Raw genomic sequence first — 18615 nt, 5'->3', positions numbered from 1 at the left:
GTGTGAGTCAGGCCCCCCAGGGCCCAGGCCAATGGGATTGAAGGACCTTATTAGTGAGGTAAAATCTCTCAGATGAGTGGCCAACCCAAGGTCCTGACCCAGTTCAGTCAGACCAGATATCTATATATAATATATATATATATATATATATATATATATATAATTTTTTCTGAATGGAAAATGAGAGAGAAATGTAAAGAGAGACTAGAAGAGGCGAACATGGAGAGCAAAAGGCCCTATCTTTGTGTGCCTGGGGAATCCATCTTATTGATGAACAGATGAAGCAGCTTCCCGATCAGGCTCTTGAGTATGGAAGCACATGGGTAGCAAAATTCATTTTGAAATGTAATATGCAAAATGACAATGCAATATGTAAAATGGCAATGTATTTCTGTATTTATAAATTTAGGTTTTCCCATACATATGTACAACATTTAGTGTAGAATTAAAATAAAAGTTCAGTTATCCTATACATATGTGCAACATTTAGTGCAAAATGAAAATTCAGTTATATAATTTACATTGCCCATTTTCTACACACATTTTAATATGTAAACTAAAAACATAATTTAATGCTTTATAAGTTGCTTTATAAAAATTAAAATGAAATTGTATTACCCAAATTGATTAGATATGTTTAACATGTCCAAGCAAAAACTGTAGCAAAATTGTCATTTAAATGTCATTTTCCTTAATGCATTTAGACTAACGGATAGGACACTGGATAGGACTGCAAGTTGCAATTGCAAATTGGAGCAAAATGCACGGTGAATTTTAAAGCATTTAATGATTCCTTTGTCAATGGTCTCCTCTGTGTCACTCCATGTCTTTTGCTGAGTGTGCTCTTCTGTGTCTTCCACGCCACAAGAATGCACTTTTATTTCAAACAAAAGCTAAATACACGTAAAAATAGCACATCCTTGTGGCGCCAATACAATTTCACTTTAATTTTGCAACTTATAAAGCATTACAATATGTTTTGTGAAAAAAGACTCTCACATTTACGTGAATATTACATTTCAAAATGAATTTTGCTACCCATATGCTTCAATACTTAAGAATAGGTAAATGAAAGTGCTATTTAGATGAAAAAAGTATGACTCATATTTTACTTTGTGTTGGACTTGCTGGTTCAGACATGGCAGTTCACCAATGGCTCAGATAATGCTATAAAATCCATCTCTGAACTCAAAGCAACGCAAGGGCCATTAATAGTATGTGTGGCCATGTGTGGGCTCTTTAACCCTTTTAAATTACCCTTTGACCATGACCAATGTTATTGAAGGACAGAAAAGATTACAGATATGTCTCGATGAACTCTCTTTCTGTCTGGATAAATAGAGATTCTTAGATTAGATATGGGTATGATAGCCCATTTCAATGTGTCTGTGATTCTGGAATTGAAGAGAAAAAAAAACAGCACCCCTTAAAGAGCTAAAACAAGTTCAGGTGAAACAGACCAGAGAGGTACTGTAGACTCACAGTGGAAGGAAATTGGACATTTTGTGGTTTGAGGAGTTTATTTCATTAGAGGTCTTCAAAGTTGTTTCAGGGACCCTCAAGGGACCACAAGGGGGTGCTAGGGTGTCTGTGAAACAATGAGGAAAACAAAAGGGAGAAATTGTACAAAATGCTTTTTTAGGGATTTCATAAAATGTGATACTATTATTATTATTATTATTATTATTATTATTATTATTATTTAAATCACCAAATTTGACTATACATTACTATTTAATTCTGCTTTCAAAAGACACTAAGTAGGGTAAAATGAAAGAACTATCTGAAGGAAATATCTGGATATAGTTTGTAAATATTAAATATTAAACTTACTTAATTTTAGAAATACTTCACAATATATTATAAATTCTTTTTTACACACACACACACACACACACACACACACACACACACACACACACACACACACATATATATATATATATATATATATATATATATATACATATATATATTAATGTTTTAGTTTCGCTTGTATTTTATCTGTAACCCAACATTATTAGTTCACTGGCAGAATTTTCAGACTCTAATTTTATGAGATTCCAATAAAAATCAGACATTTGGCACACTTTTATCTAAAGCAATATTTTATGGATTCAAGCAATGCATTTTATTAGTATGTGTAAACCTAATCTTTATGTTATTATATATTTAGATAATCTTAATAATCTTTATGTTGCCACCATGAGACCAATTCAGCTAAAGGAACATTTGTTTACAAAGCAAAGTAATTGAAGGGTGTCTTTGAAAGTAAATGTCTTTGAAAACAACATTGAAGTGTGCTTTTAGCATCTAGCTGTTAAAGGGGAATCACACGTCTAATTAATATTGGGGTTCAATTTATGAGAACTTAGTGAGTCACAGAGCAGAACAAAGCCTAGAGCGAAAACCGCTAGACTGGAAAATGGTGCTGGAAATAAGGACATTACAAAGAGTGCAGTAAAACCCAATCTACTGTAGTCAATCCTTCAAATATCTAATAAGACAGTGTTTAAGGTAAAGAAGTTGTGTAAATTTTGCAGAGCCTGCATACTCTCTCTGAGATGTATAAAACATGCACTGATTAAAATTCTCCAATGCGGCTGATTTCCCTCTCTCTCTTTCTCTGCTCTTCAGTTCCATGGTTGCTTTGAGACCTGGAGGAATTCTGGGATGTAGAATGTGGATCCTCTTCATCCTTGTCCATCTCATAATGGATCTGTCTCTGTGTGCACCAGCAGGCCAAGGGCTCACACTAAAACTACTGCCCAGATCAGTGTCCCGCTGGCAACCACACCCTCTGCCTAGTCGGGACATGCTCACCGGCCAGCACTCGAGGACTCGTGTCTTGCATCGTGGTATTCCACCTCCCTTGCCATCACTAGGCAATCATGGGGAGCTGGGGGGCACCAAACTGTGGTGGCGGAGAAACCGCAGATCACTCCAAAAACAACAACTTTGTGCAGATTGTCAATTGACCCCCTCTGAGAAAGGGAAGTCGGCTGCATTACCAGAGGGGAGTAAATCTGATTTAAATCTGCATTTATCTCGCTCACGGAGGCAGCTGAAAGGGGACGGCTATGACTCCCTGGAGGGGAGGACCACTACAGTGGCAGGATTTATTGACTGGGGCCCTACAGGGGCCGATGAGGTGCTTGAGGAGGAGGCGAAGGTGACCCTGAATGCCACCGTCACCTCTTTAGCCCCATCCACCACCACAGTTACCATAACTAGCACTACCACACGCAACCCCCAAAGGACGTATGCAGAGATTACAACTGCACATCCTAAGAGGCACAGCACCACACAGCCAAGCAACTCCAGAGTGACTGCCAAACCACTGAAACCTATTGAGGGGACACCAGGTAGGGCGTAAATCTGAATGGCAACTGTTTCTTCATGTGGCTTTTGTTTTCTAATCTGTGTAAGGTACTTAATCAGCTTATGTTTGATCACGTATTTAAAATTCAGAGAAGCTGAAACATATAAACAAAGATATTTTAAGGGGGCCGTCAGGCGGTTTAAGGTCATTCATGAGGCTTTTGGGTCTCAAATCACAATGCAGTGCATCAAAAACTGTGTGGGTTCTTTGAAAAACTGAGGGTGGAAAATACTCAGTAAGCTGTAATTGGCACACAACTGCTCGGCAATTTACAGCAGATAAAGTGGTTGGATTGTCGAAGAGCCAGGAGCATGCAATTATGGAAAATAAGCAAATATGGAGAAAATAAAAAATGTACTAGTGTTGAAAGTTTGTCATATTAGTTAATAGGCTATTTTGAAAGTTTTGTGCAAAAGTGGAAATGTGTCACTTTTGCTTTTTGTGGCTTGAAGTTTCTTAAGCAGGCAGAAGAATACAGTGTTGTACATATATGATATGTTGTACATATTTTTTAAATGTTTTTTAAATAAGTCTCTTATAAATCAAGGCTGCATTTATTTAATTAAATTTACAGAAACCTGTAATTCCAGTCACATTATCCTTCAGAAATCATTTTAATCTGCTGATCATATATAATTCTTTCAATTACAGTTTATGTTAACACTTAAATTTGAACAGCAATTTTCAATGACAATCTAGGAACTTAACTGGAATTCCTTTCTGAATCCTTTGCTGTTTTTGATATTATGCAATATAGTGTGTGGAATAAGAATTACATTTGAAAAAAAAAAGTTTATTTATTAATGTCCATTTTTTCAACACTCAGTTGCAACTGTGAAATAAGCATCGTAATCATCTCTAAATGTTCTGGAGCCCTGGAAGTCTTTTTATATGCAAAATGTTGCTTGTTTAGTCATTGACTGGGCACAGAGGCAGCAAGATGGTTTTGATGCTCTTCTGCTGTTACATTTATCATCTTTGGCTCCTTTGCATAATCTAGGCCTTGGTACTGCATGGCAGAGTAGCCTAAATATGGCAACCTCAGTTTCTGTCTGTAGTTTTTGTGAATCCTGGGGAGATTATTCTCTGTCCTAGAAGGATGATGATGATTGGCATTAGCTCTCATGTTTGCCATTAGGCTGCAATCTGTCCTCTGTGTTTGGTATTGCACAGCATTAGGCTAGTCATCCATTCAGTGTGAAGTCCTCTGGGTAGATCAACTATTGTGCTCCATAAATCTGTGCAAAAGGGGAAGTGTCTTGACACTTTCTACAAATTAGCTTGACACTATCTGTGTACGCCATGCACAGAGATCTGTTTAAGTTTACACAAAAGCATGGTTCAGCACCAGACATAATAAAAGACATATAGCATGACCCCCTAAAACTGACACATTGCCAATTTGCTGAAAAATATGTTTTAATCCCCTAATTCTACACTACAGATCTGCAGTACTGCAAAGTTATTAATCTTCACTAGTTTTGCATATTAGCATGCCATATATTACATTAGCTGCGAAAGATATTAACAATGAAGACTCCCATAAAATTTAATTTGTGGTGAGTAATATACAAGCGAGAACAATTTTACGACTCCCCTGAATGGACACTTGCATACACCCATGCATGTCGAATTGTATTTCAGCACAAAGGTCAACCTCCAATCAAATGTCACGGCCTCATTAACCACAGGATTGATTAGCCAAATTAAGTCAATCTGGAGTGTGGACAGCAGTGTCATCACATCTAAAGGCCAGCATCAGGATTGCCTTAATCTCTAAAGTGCTGTTCCAATAATCCTCTTCACCTTTCTTCCTCTTCTTCATTTCTTCTGATCTTTAGAAAGACTTACCCAGGTGAATGCAAAACATCATTTGCACCAAACTGACAGTTCACAACCACATAGTCTAACACTATCAGAGGAGAACTTATCTAGCTTATCTAAATATAAACTGACAAATTAAAAAAAATAATGACTTGTGGTAAAAATATTTGCATGGCAAGTTAAAATCTCAACTACAACCCAGAGGGAAAAAAAAAGTTTTAAAAACAGTTTTCTCTCAGAAAAAAAATAAAAAATAATTACAAATAAATGGCAAGTAACACAACACATTGAATTAAACAAGAAATTTTGAAGTCGAAAAACTGAAATATAATTTTCTTGTAAAATATATTCCAATAATCTTTATTCTAAAATACTGAGCTCTGATCAAATTGAATTTCGGTTGTTCCAAAGATGTTCACATTAAGCAGCATTACTTTATGTTAATAGTTTGCTTAAAACAAAAAAAATGTTTGTAAAAAGAGAATGTCAAATAGTTATTTTGTGTATTGTGGGAACTCTGAGGTAGTAGCTCACATTCGTAGAGTGATGTCACGGTACTGTATGTGGAATAAGCAGTTTAATCTAATATTTGCAGCTAAATTAATTTGACTGGTTTGTGTTTTTTGCTCCTGTGTATGAAAGCAAGTGTAATGGGCTCATACAGACAATGCTGCAGTGTTTTTGCATGTTTTAATTATCTGGTGAATAGAAAGAATACCGGTGTTAATTGCAGTTTTAATACAACTGAGGCGTGTAAATTGAATAATTTGTTTGCTGCACACAGTCCGTAGCTATCTTTTAAGTGCTTTTTTGTCATGAGGGGGAATAAAATGTGGCTAGTCCCTCGTCAGTGACTCTAACAAATAACAAGCAACCTGAGAATATTAAAACTTGATGGAACTGCAGCTGGAAAAAACAGCAAGTTGATATGTAAATCCCTGAAGAATATAATCCTTCACTCTGTTCTACGCTGTCCACATGGAAAGAGTAGTAAACCACATCAAATGTTGCATGGTGTCTCTTGATGGGGCTAGATCTACAGTATCTGAAATATTAATGCATTATGTAGTATGTTGCCTTGCCATATCTTTCATATACAGTATAAAAATGAGTCCTATGTAGTGCCCTTATGGCATGCCATAATTATCCATCTCTGTCAAGCTAAAGCTGAACTGGTCTGATGAAACGAAATACCTATCAAGGTGAAATCCTCTGCTTCCTCATTCAGTGAGCAGCCTGGGTAAATTTAGCCCCTCGCAAACCTGCACCAGTACTAAACTGCTTCTGACATGCAAAGTAATCGGGGGAAAATAAGCAATGGGCTGTGAATACAAAACTGGAGAATTAGACATGCATATGAATGGGTGTTCAGCCAGGGAGTTCATTTCAAAGCATAGAAAGTGCATGGAGGTCAATGTAACTGTTCACATGCCTGATTAAAGTCCAGGACACCAACAGCATTAAGTCCTTTCATTATGGTATTGAAGATGCTGTATTATCGCTGATTTTTTTGTAAAGGGATATTTACCCCAAAATTAAAATTATGCCAACATTTACTCCCTTCATATTGTTCCAAACCAGTAGGACTTTCTTTCTTCTGTGGAACACAAAATAATTAATGTAAAATAATGTTTTAAGCATTCAGTTGAGAACTTTTTTTTTTGGAAACTGTAATACATTTTTCGGGATTCTTTGATGAACAGAAAGCACAATTTATTTGAAATAGAAATATTTTGTAAAATTGTAAATGTCTGTAATGTTTGATCAATTTTAATGCATCCTTGTTTAATAAAAGTATTAATTTCTTTCCTTTTTTCTTTCTTTTTAAATCTACTTATACCAAACTTTTCAATGGTAGTCAATCTTGGTTTCCACAAAAATATGAAGCAGCACAACATTCATATTGATATACAAAGAAAATAGTTATTTAAAATTGTAAAAATATTTAACAAAATGCAGTTTTATGCTGTATTTTGGTCCAATAAAATGCAGACATGGTGAATATAACTGTTTGACTTTTATACGATGTGCACTTTATGAAAACCATGTGACAACAGCTGTAATCTCTACCCACTTTCATTATATAGAAAAAGAGCAACTTGGACATTCTGTGTCCAATTACGTTCTTTCTTTTTCACCCATGAAAAAAAGTCATCAAGTATATGATGAGAGAAATTATTTTTTGGATGAAATATCCCTTTATTTTCCTTTAATAGCAAGCATCCAAGACCTTTCACTCAGTTTAATGATGAACTATATCAGGCTTTTCCCCAAGGACCATTGCATTGCAACTGTGTGCAATGCATCAACTTCCCTCCATCAGCTCAGTGCTGACTAGACTATATTTTAGAGTCACGTATTATTCCTGGTGACAGCCTTGACTTTGCGGGTCTGTTGGAACAGCACAAGGAAGATTTTATCGCAGCAGATCAAACATGATTCAGCTGTTTACCCATCCGTTAGTTTGTGTATGTGTTATGTCTTTGTGTCTATGAGTGCATTCAGAGGGGTCAATGTTTGGTCCAGTTTGCCCCTGCTGGTAGGAACTGTAATTGCACAGTCTGGTTCTACAAATGGCATTTTTTTAATGTTAGTAATTGTTTCAGAAGGTACTGATAAGTAACATTCCCAAAAATGTTGGCAAATTTATAAAATGGAATCGTCCTCAGTTCATACCTGTGTGATCATGTGTGTCCTTTGTGTCCATTTAAGATGCTACACTGTAAAAAATGATGCAGGGGGGTGTTAAATACAACCTGTGCAAATCAGTTATATTTTACTTAAGTATATTAGTTAGTAAGTAAAATATATAAAAATGGGTACATTTTAACTGCACTACCTATTTGTTAACAGTAATATCTGCATCATTAAAAAATGAGTAAAAAATACCCCAATATATTAGTTCAGTCATTGCAAATTGCGCATGCGTCAACTTCAACATCCAGGCGGGAATCGCGGATTTCAAATTTAACGTCTTCCAGAGGGACCACGAAGTGTTGAGCTCCAGGTAAGATTTTTGTTGTTGTTGTTTATCATGTTGATATCATATAACCCAAATATTAACTCATCAAAAGATTTGTAATTTGCTCGCTTCTGTTATATTGTCGGTGCTACAGCCAAGCTGACAGGTTGGAATTTGAGGTTGGTCGATTTAGCTTACTGATAGTGGCCTACACACTGGGTCTTATACCGGCAAATGCGAGTAAAATTCTATATTGCTAATTAAAATATTAGCTGCCATTAGTTTCATGTACATTGCTGAAATTAGTGAACAGCTTAGCGAAGGTGCAGCGCATGTGACTGTGTGATTTGTTCAGGCCAACGGCGTTTTTATTTGAGACACGGTTGACGTCGACGATGTCCTGAGGTGATCAAGGCCGAGAAAGTAAAAACAATAGCAGTAAAGCTGTTAATAAGGCAGGCTGGATAATTAATGTTACATTTTCTTGCATTTATATAATGATCTGCAGTGTTCTGTGTTAGAAGGGATCAAATCATAAAGTTGTCCTAATTTTATTATTGTTATTATTACGGATTTATATTAATCTGTCCATTTATGTGGGGTTCATTAATGTAATGTATGTTAAAACTGGTTTGGGTTTTATAATGGACATTATTTTACAAATCATGAGTTATATATTTGGGCGTTTATGCGTGTTTTCGTTTGCCTTCGCAGGGAGCTTGATTGACAGGCGATCTAACCAATCATAATCCGCCATCCCCCATTTTGTCCGACAAAGCAGTCAGGAGAGATAGCAGATGGGAGGATTTGAACTTGAAAAACGGAATGTACTGACGCCTTTCCGCGGTTTAAAACCTTCCTTCTTATGTTCATTCATGTTTATTTGATGCTATAAATGAACTAGAAGGAAGAGATGATCGGTTCACGAGCAGCTTTAACTGATGGTCTACTACAGCGATATGTCAGACACATTTAAGAGCCACAAAACGGTATAAATCGTTTAAATTTCTTTTAAAAAATGACCAAATTTGACAGGTGAGACTTTGTTTACTATGTTTAATATCAAAAGTAACCGAAAAGTAACCTGGTCTGTCCTGTCTGTCAGCGTGTTGTCAGTCTCCTCTTTGATATGCGATGTATTTCTCACTGAGTGAGAACATGGTGTGGCGTGAGAGCAGCGTAAGTTAGCTTTACGGACATATCGACAGTAACTAAGGGGGGCGGGTCTTTGCGAACGGTCAATTCGTTATAAATATCCTGCTTTACAAATATTTTACGTGCACAAATTGTTCACAACAAGTTCGCAATTCTGTATAATTGTGTTTCTCGGTGCATACAGTAAGTACATCAGCCCCAGAGCACATGAGTAAGTATTAAAATAGCCTATATCACACTAGCATGAAAGTGCAGTGATGAGCATGTGTTTTTGTCACACCGACAAAAAGTAAAAGATAGAACACATGTAATGTTTTTATGTTCCTTTTGTGATCATTAATATATAAATTCTATGATTTTAGTCTATTTTGTGCCAATTCACTTTAATTGAGTTATGTTAGGCTTAGGCTATGTTTTTTTTAGTGAACTTCGGTTTGTAGATTGCACAAGTGTAGTTATTGTAATTATTTTCCAAAATATGTGGATTAAACTTTAAGGGAATTTTAAACTTATATCATTTGCGTTTATGTAAATGCAACATATATGAATATAAATTATGTGCAATATTAAAATCAGGTTGTAGTAAATTATTAAATAGTCAGTATACAAATGTGGTGTTATAAATTATATTTAAAGGTGTGTCTAATGTTCATGAATATGGGATTCTTTTATTTTTTTCTTAATTAGCTTGTCTTGGTCTATTTGCATGTTTTCTTAAATTGTAGCACTTTGACCTGAAATTGAGTTCAAAGGGCCACTGTATTTGTCTCTAAAATGAATCTCCTTTTAGTTACAGAGTGTTGAGAAAAAAAGGGATGCAGTTGTCTGTTGCCTCATTGAGTACCTTGGGGAAAACCAAGAAGAGCTCTTCCAAGACTGCCAGGTATATTATAAAATGACTGATCAATGTTTTGACATTCATTGTCGTAATTTTGACTTTATTCACAAAATATTACGAGTTTATTCTCGTAATGTTTCCACATTATATTCGTAACTTTGACTTTATGCTCAAAATATTATGACTTTAATCTTGTATCGCTACAGCTTTATTATCGTAATCTAAGTTGTTTTTTTTTAGGAATGAAATATGATCAATAAGAGAAAAACACTGTTAATAAGTAGATGAGTACTGGACTTGATTGGGAATAGGCTTGCTGCGATAGTCAGTGTTACCGGTGTTCAGCCGCAACACCGGTTACATCACTTTCCCACCGCGACTTTCAAATGAGTGATTTAAAAGTGAGGTGCAAACCCCCCCAATCAGAATGCACAGTTAGATATATATTTATAAGAACATTTCAGCAGGTTCAAGATAATTCATGAGATAATTAGAGCAATAATTAATGTTGATGACAATGTTGACAGTTGATGGTAGCCATTACCTTCCATAGTAGGGAACAAATACAATAGAATTCAATGAGTACCATCAAATGGGTTTAACAGAAGAAAGAAACTCATACAAGTTTGGAACAACTTGAAGGCGAGTAAATGATTACATAATTTTCATTTTGAATGAACTAACCCTACAATACTTATGTGTGAGCATTTATTATGCTTAACTAAATTATGCTTAATATTATTAAAATATATTGAACGGGATGTTGACATTTATTTCCTTTTTAGTTTTTACTTGTATAATTGTTTAATATTAAGCATTTCACATTTTATCTGGAACATTGGCAAGTTAATGTTTGTTCATGAAAGATACAGATAAGGGACATTTAATTATGAAAATCTAAATGTTCACCTATATAATCAGGTAGTAGCAACTCTGTTATCCCTTTGTTCTATGGTGACATTTATTTCCTGAATGTTCCAGGATGACCATCTATTCCAATCCTTACAAGATAATTCCATCTAAAGTAAAGGATTAGATTGGTAATTGTTTTATTATGGGATACTGGGGTCAAGAATTCAAGTATTGCTTTCGATATTTATTTTTTTATTTTTTTACCTGTTGAAATTGAAGTGCTGATTTGAAACCCTGCTTTGTCTTGAAATAAATGACGTGACCAAAAAGAAAACTGTTTTGGAACAAAATGTGGTTAATATGCTTAAACTAACTTGAAAAAATTATTTTCTTTTTCTTTTTAACAGGAGGACGAACTTGAGGGCAACACAAACCAAATAATGAAAGTTTTGGTGATTCATAATCCCACAGCCGAGGAGGACCCATCAGATGTGTGGGTTGTTATAGAGGGCAACAAAGTACTGACTGGATGTGGAAACAAAACCACAGCATGCATTCTGTTGATGGGGCTGATGTATGCCCTCAACCTGGAGTACCCCAAAACCCTTAAATACACTTTTGACGTGTTCCAAAAACTTTTTTTGGAACTTGATGCAGCAAAACCACTCAAAAAGGTTCAAAGCCTCAAGTGCAAATTAATGGAATGAGCTGTTGTACTGACACAGACTGTTTCATCCCATGGAGACCTGTTTATAATTAGAAGTTTAAAGTTGTTAGTGATTTAGGCATGATTCCTCTTTTTGGTGGGAATTCTATTTTTCCCAATTTTCGGTTTCACTTTTAAGGTGTGGCCTTGCGTTCCCTCTGCAGTGGTTCAAACAAAGTTTACAGACTCAAGGCTGCAGTTCGTGTCTGCTGTTAAAGTGGGGGAGTGAGAATGTGTGAAGACAAGTAAGGGTTCTTTATTTGCATGATTTTGAAGACCATGATTAATAAGAGTCTCAGACCATCAGCAGAACGACCACAGTTGGTCAACAGATTTGTCTTTGTTTTTTTTGTTTTTTGTATTAGTTTTAAGAATTGTAAATTATTTGTTGTCAATTGAAATTAATGAAATGAGTTGTACTGGCAAAGACTGTTTCATCCCCTGGAAACCAGTTTATTTTTTAATTAGAAGTTAAGAAGTTGTTAGTGATTTGTTATGTCTTTTGAAGTGAAATGTACCTTATGCATTAAAGGTATAGTTAATCCAAAATGAAAATTATGTAATCATTTACTCACCCTCATGTTGTTCCAAACCTGTATGAGTTTCTCTGTTCTATTGAACACAAAAGATGATATTTTGAACAATGTTGGTAACCAAACAGTGATGGTAGCCATTGACTTCCATAGTAGGAAAAAATACTATGTAAATCAATCAACTGTTTCATATACCAACATTGTTCAAAATATCATCTTTTGTGTTCAATAGAACAGAGAAACTCATACAGGTTTGGAACAACATGAGGGTGAGTAAATGATTACATAATTTTCATTTTGGATGAACTATACCTTTAATATTTTATTAAATTAAATGTTTTAATCCATAATATTTGGTCAATAAAGAGTAATTTGACCAATAAATTACTGTGTCCCATGTCTGGCCATTTTTAGGTAAATTTAACCATCTCTGAAAAAGTAATGTTTAAATATTTATATTTACTGCTTATTATTAATAATAATTAAGTAGATTAACTGTTTTCTGCTAATAATAGAGTAATTATTACTCAATTTTTATAAGTAATTAGCTGTGTGCTATTGAGAAATATTAGGTAGATTTTGCCTAATTTCGTTTAGTATATCATAGCTGTTAAAGTCAGGTACTCCTTACTCAAAAATATAGGATGAAATCTACCCAAACAAAATGAGTGCAAATTGTTACCTCACTTTTATTGAGTAGATTCTATAGGTTTGTTTTTACAGTGTAGCATTACCATGAAGATCACAGATGGAGTCATCAGGTTAAAGCTGTGCGTGAGTTGATTAAAATGCAATACAATCCTGCTGCTCAGCACTCCAAGCTTGTTTTCACCCCCAGGCTCAAAGGTTAATTGAACATTTAATAAGTAAAAGACAAAATTATGCATCTTTCCAAGCCAGACTGTGCTTAAAAGTTAATGGTTAGAAAAATAATTTTTTAGTTTACTTATTATGTGAAATTATGTTGTGACATCCTGATTACTCATAATAACGCTCTGCTCAATGAAGGGTGATCAGTAGTAAAATAAGAATTATAGGAATTACTGGAGGGCTGAAAATATTGATTCCACATTCCACTCAAATTGTTATATATTCCATATCTAATCCTTCTCCAGATTTTTTATTTGAAAAGTATATTTTTATGAAAAGTTATTAATTCACATTCAGTGTTGGGGAAAGTTACTTTTAAAAGTAATGCCTTACAATATTGCGTTACTCCCTAAAAAGTAACTAAATACGTTACTTAGTTACTTTTTATGGAAAGTAATGTGTTACATTACTTTTGCTTTACTTTCACGTTACTTTTTAAATATGAGCAGGGCTTGATTGTTTTTAATATAAGAAGTTCTATTTATAGCAAATGTAAAAGCCCTTTCACACCAAAAAGTGTAATGAATAAACCTCAGGCTGAAGGAAAAGTAAATTCACGTCTGTACAGTAGAACACAGGAGAAGGTTCAACACTCTTCAGCAATAAAAAAAAAACAATGAAGCACAATTGTTAGTTTATCTAAAGTCATTTTTTAATTATTAGTATGGTTGAACTGGATCATTAAAGGTCAGCAGCAAAGACACTGTTAATAAAATGGGAATAGATACATTTGTGTTATTTAATATATTTAGTTATAGCAGGTTTGCGTCATATTCTGAGTTTGCATTTCACTGTTTTGATTAATTTTGATGAATACTAAATCTGTTTTGTTTTTTGTTTTTTTGTGAGTGGGATGAATTAATGCACATTCACATTTAGTCTAGAACTACAGTAACATGTTCACACAGCGCACACAACGCCTCCATACTTCCGATTTCTCCCAATATGGGAACAGGAGGCTTGTCAGTCAAAAAATGGGAATACAAAGTAACTGGCGTTACTTTTTTGAAAAAGTAACTCAGATATTTTCTTGTAAATTAAAAAGTAATGCGTTACTTTACTAGTTACTTGGAAAAAGTAATCTGATTACGTAACTCGCGTTACTTGTAATGCATTACCCCCAACACTGTTCACATTACTTTTTGCTTTTTTATTTAAATAAACATATGATATGTCATATGATCAAACATATGATTATTTAATGTCAATTGAATTGTTTACAAATGTCAGTAAACTTTCAGCACATTATCTCACGCTTCTAACTCTTTGAATATATATTAACTAATGATACATTAAGCATTATATAATGTCTGTTAATGATTTATTAATGAAAGTTATTATAAAGAGTTACTTTTTAATTTTATTTCTACAATCTTTTACTTTTTTACAATGTAGTTTGATGATATGATATTCTGTATAGGCTATGCTTAAAAGGTATGCTTTCGTTTTGACATGACATTTTAAAAATACATATTTATATACATATTATTATTATTATTATTACAAGTTATTATTTTGTAGTCTAGACTAAAATCAAACCTTTACACTGATAAGCGTGACACACACTCACCAGAATTACAATACCCATAATTCTCACACACTACAACATACACTACAACACTACACTACAACACTACAACAGAGGGCAAGTCGTGGCCTGGTGGTTAGAGAATCGGACTCCCAATCGAAGGGTTGTGGGTTCGAGTCTCGGGCCGGCAGGAATTGTGGGTGGGGGGAGTGCATGTACAGTTCTCTCACCACCCTCAATACCACGACTTAGGTGCCCTTGAGCAAGGCACCGAACCCCCAACTGCTCCCCGGGCGCCGCAGCATAAATGGCTGCCCACTGCTCCGGGTGTGTGTTCACAGTGTGTGTGTGTGTGTGTGTGTGTGTGTGTGTGTGTGTGTGTGTGTGTGTGTGTTCACTGCTCTGTGTGTGTGCACTTCGGATGGGTTAAATGCAGAGCACAAATTCTGAGTATGGGTCACCATACTTGGCCGAATGTCACTTCACAAATACAATACACATTTTTTTTGCACATCAGATATATACCTGAGTTTTTCCCACCATGGTGCATGGAGATGTTTTTAATTGTATTTGTCAAATACAATAAAAAATAAGATAAATAAAAAGAAAAATAGACTGAAGTATTGAAAAAGACACTTTATTAAAATACACTTTACCTTTATTATGTCAGTCCACCGTGTATGTTTGTTTTGTGGTAACTGAAAGACATTATGTTAGGTCCCAAAGCATGACCTACTGGATGACCTTGTGTTGTAGCAGCAGTACAGTGTTTGTGAGATGTCTTCAGATGCACTTACTTTTTTAAGTTATTGCCTCCAGTTTGATGTGTTCCAGTTTTATTAAAAGGCGACATTTTTCCTGTCAAAGGTGTGCTAAATTCACTCACAGGCTCCTTAGGGATGTGTCTTGCCTGAATTGTAATACATGAACTATATTATGTTACAAGTGCTATCTTTGTTAAAACTGTTCATCCAGTAGGTCCATTTGGTTTCACCGAGGTAAACCTTTTAAAGACGTGATGATAAGCTCACAGGGCTGCTCTGACAGACATCCGTGAAGTAGTTCCATCCAGGACAACTTCATTATCTGTTAAGTAATACAATCATAGAGTCTACTTTGACCACCTCTCCCTCCCACACTGTACAGAGCGATCGAATTATGCAGGGAAGCCTTTGACACTGGGAAAAGGCATTTAGAATAATTGCCTTTGATCCTCCTTGTCTTTCTCTTTCTCCTCTCCATTTCACTCTGCTCTTGCAGTAAGGGTTTGGGAATGCTGTAGCTCAGTGAAAGTCAAGTGAGATTGACATTTTGACATCTTCGTTAATTGGCAATCGTGAACCATCAGCAGGAGCCATGAGAGTTTTCCCGCAATCAGGTGGGGCGTGTGGGAGGACAACAAATGGAGCAAAGGGGGGAGAAGGTTGACACCCGGAGGAGGAGGAAAGACTTCAAACCCTTCACTACAGATCCAATGCATTCAAAATTAGAGCTGGATATCTGAAGTATTTGGTTGTCGGTTGGTTGGCAAGATTTTCATCAAGCCCGTTTCCACAAATGAATGGGAGAGGGGCACTCAGCAGGAGTCAACAGCTCTGTGAACAGAAAGCTGATGCAATCAAACGTAAATTTAGCTAGATTCACAAAGAGCACAAGGATGTAACTGACGGAGATATAGTCATTCTCACTGGTCTGCGAGAGGAGAACTGGTGCAGAAATAACAGTTTTTTAACTAATGTACTGAGCAAATAGGGTTTACACACGAGAAAGCCTGTGCTTGAATTGCTATTCCTATTTTCGCCCATGAATAAGTTAAGATTCCATTCATAAGTGGAACCCTTTAATTCACATAAATTTTTCGGTGTACATGCTTTTAACCTTTTAAAATTCAGTGGCCATGAAGCATAAATTGTGAAACTCAACACGTTCTTGTGTTGAATTATAAAGCATCAGTGTAGTGCTGTGGGCTTTCTGTTATATCTCACTTGTTTTGGAACATATGGGTACAACACAAAAGAAGAGATTTTGAAGAATGTTTCAACTGTTTTTGACTATACAGTGAAAGTCGGTGGGGTTCAAAACAACAGTGAACTGACTACGGACCAAAAAAAGAAAAAACACACTGGGACATTTTTCAAAATATACTAAAATACTAAATGGAATGTAATAACGTTAATTTTCTGTGTGTATGTGACAGAGATTAACATTTTTTATTCAGCTAGGGTGCTATTTGAAATAAATGCTGTTTCTTCTTTAAAAGTTATCTCAAAAATATTAAGTAGGTTCTGTTCTCAACATTGATCTTATAAATAAGTGTTTATTGAGCACCAAATTAGCATATTAGAATGATTTTTAAATGAAGATGAAATAACATTACATTTTAAAATATATTAAAATACAAAAGTCATTTTAAATTGCAATAATATGTCACAATATTAAAATGATACAGTTTTATAATAAATGCAGCCTAGTGAGCATAATAAATGCAGCCTAGTGAGCATAAGATACTTTTTTAATATTAAAATGCTATGAATGTGTAGAAATTCTTATAGAGCAATACAAAATGTGCAAAAGGAAACGGTTAGATGAAGAAGATGTTTGTTCTGATTTGAAATCATGATAATATAATCATAATCATAATATAAAAGCAGCTAAAGGTACTAAAAAGCCCCTTTTAAAAGATTCTGAATTTGGCTTTCCACAACAAATTTCCATTTTTTAATTGCTTTTGGAAAATTATTTAAAAAATAGATTCATAAACCCCAGAGAATCTCCATGCTCAGATAATATATGCATATATTAATCATTTTTAACTCACAGGGAAAAAGAAAATGTTTAATAGTGCTCAGACATCATGGAAAAAAATATTTTCTGTCTCCTAATACTCTTGCTTTCTTTCTCTCTTTCTCTATGAGATTTCACTCATAATGAAATTACAGCATTCCCAACAAAACTAAATTGACTTCTTAGATTACTGTGAAAAATATCTGGTGTTAGTGCTGGGAAATGCAGCAAAAAAATTGTACCAAGGTATGATTTTGGCGGGATTGGTCCTCCTAAAGTCAATTTAAACTTGCCAGACGCACAGCAGTTCATTTGAAGTTTGAAGTATCTGGATACTCCTGCATACAAATTCTGAAAGTCCTTTTTTTCACTTTCATGTTCTTGGGTTTTGAATGTACAGTCAAAGCTTTTGCTTTGCCATGAGTCCATCCAAACCACAGCATGATTGAAAACACTCAGTGAAGGCATCTCTTTTCCACTCCATCTCACTAGCCCTTTACAGCCATCTGTAGCTGCAGATGCCAGGCTTGGGCTGCACTAATAGAGCTTTTAGCTGACAGATCCACACAATGTCCAGCTTCAAACCACTAAATGTCCTTTAGGTGCATAGAGGAGTGTCTGCCTCTGTGGTCTCTGCTCTATGGGGTCCCAGCAGCACAAACTCATAACCATCAGTTTAAAATATTTCCCCCTGTGTATGTGTCTCCTTTGCATATTTTTCTTCAAGGTCCTATCCGTGTAAATTGTGCTATTTGGGTTTTATATTTGTCCTAGTTTTTTAACTCCATTTTCTTTCCACTACTGTCCTATTTTAAAGGCAAACTGATGACATTTCACTTTGTTAGGCCTAATTTTTATCTGGACCAGTTTACTCTGCTATATATCACTGATATATTTTGTGAACATCTCAACAATATATTTTATTAATCTATAAACCTCTCCCATTTAGAATCAGATAAATTTTTTCATATACATAAAGTCAGTTATTACTAATTATGATATTTTAATAATTTTTCTAAAAAAACTTTAACAAACAGTAAAATGATTTCTATAAACCTATACCTCGATTACAAAATTAAAGCAAATTTACATTTAAACTTCCTTTTGCTATTTCAGTTTGAGGGGTGCAATTCTTACACTTAAATATAAATTCCCACTGAGGTTTTTTTCATCCCTGACTG

The 18615-nt window shown here is 35.0% G+C and overlaps 1 protein-coding gene across 1 annotated transcript in view; it reads left to right on the top strand.

The window, feature by feature from the left end:
* LOC132114650 (adherens junction-associated protein 1-like) overlaps positions 1 to 18615 on the top strand; it is a 62163-nt gene that overhangs the window by 24391 nt on the left and 19157 nt on the right. Inside the window, exon 2 of the mRNA XM_059522884.1 lies at positions 2638 to 3365. Within this exon, the coding sequence (XP_059378867.1) occupies positions 2638 to 3365 (728 nt within the window). The remainder of the gene's footprint in view (positions 1 to 2637; positions 3366 to 18615) is intronic.

Source organism: Carassius carassius, chromosome 34 (assembly GCF_963082965.1).
Source record: "Carassius carassius chromosome 34, fCarCar2.1, whole genome shotgun sequence".
Taxonomy (NCBI): Eukaryota; Metazoa; Chordata; class Actinopteri; order Cypriniformes; family Cyprinidae; genus Carassius; species Carassius carassius.
This window is presented reverse-complemented; position numbering and strand designations above follow the sequence as displayed.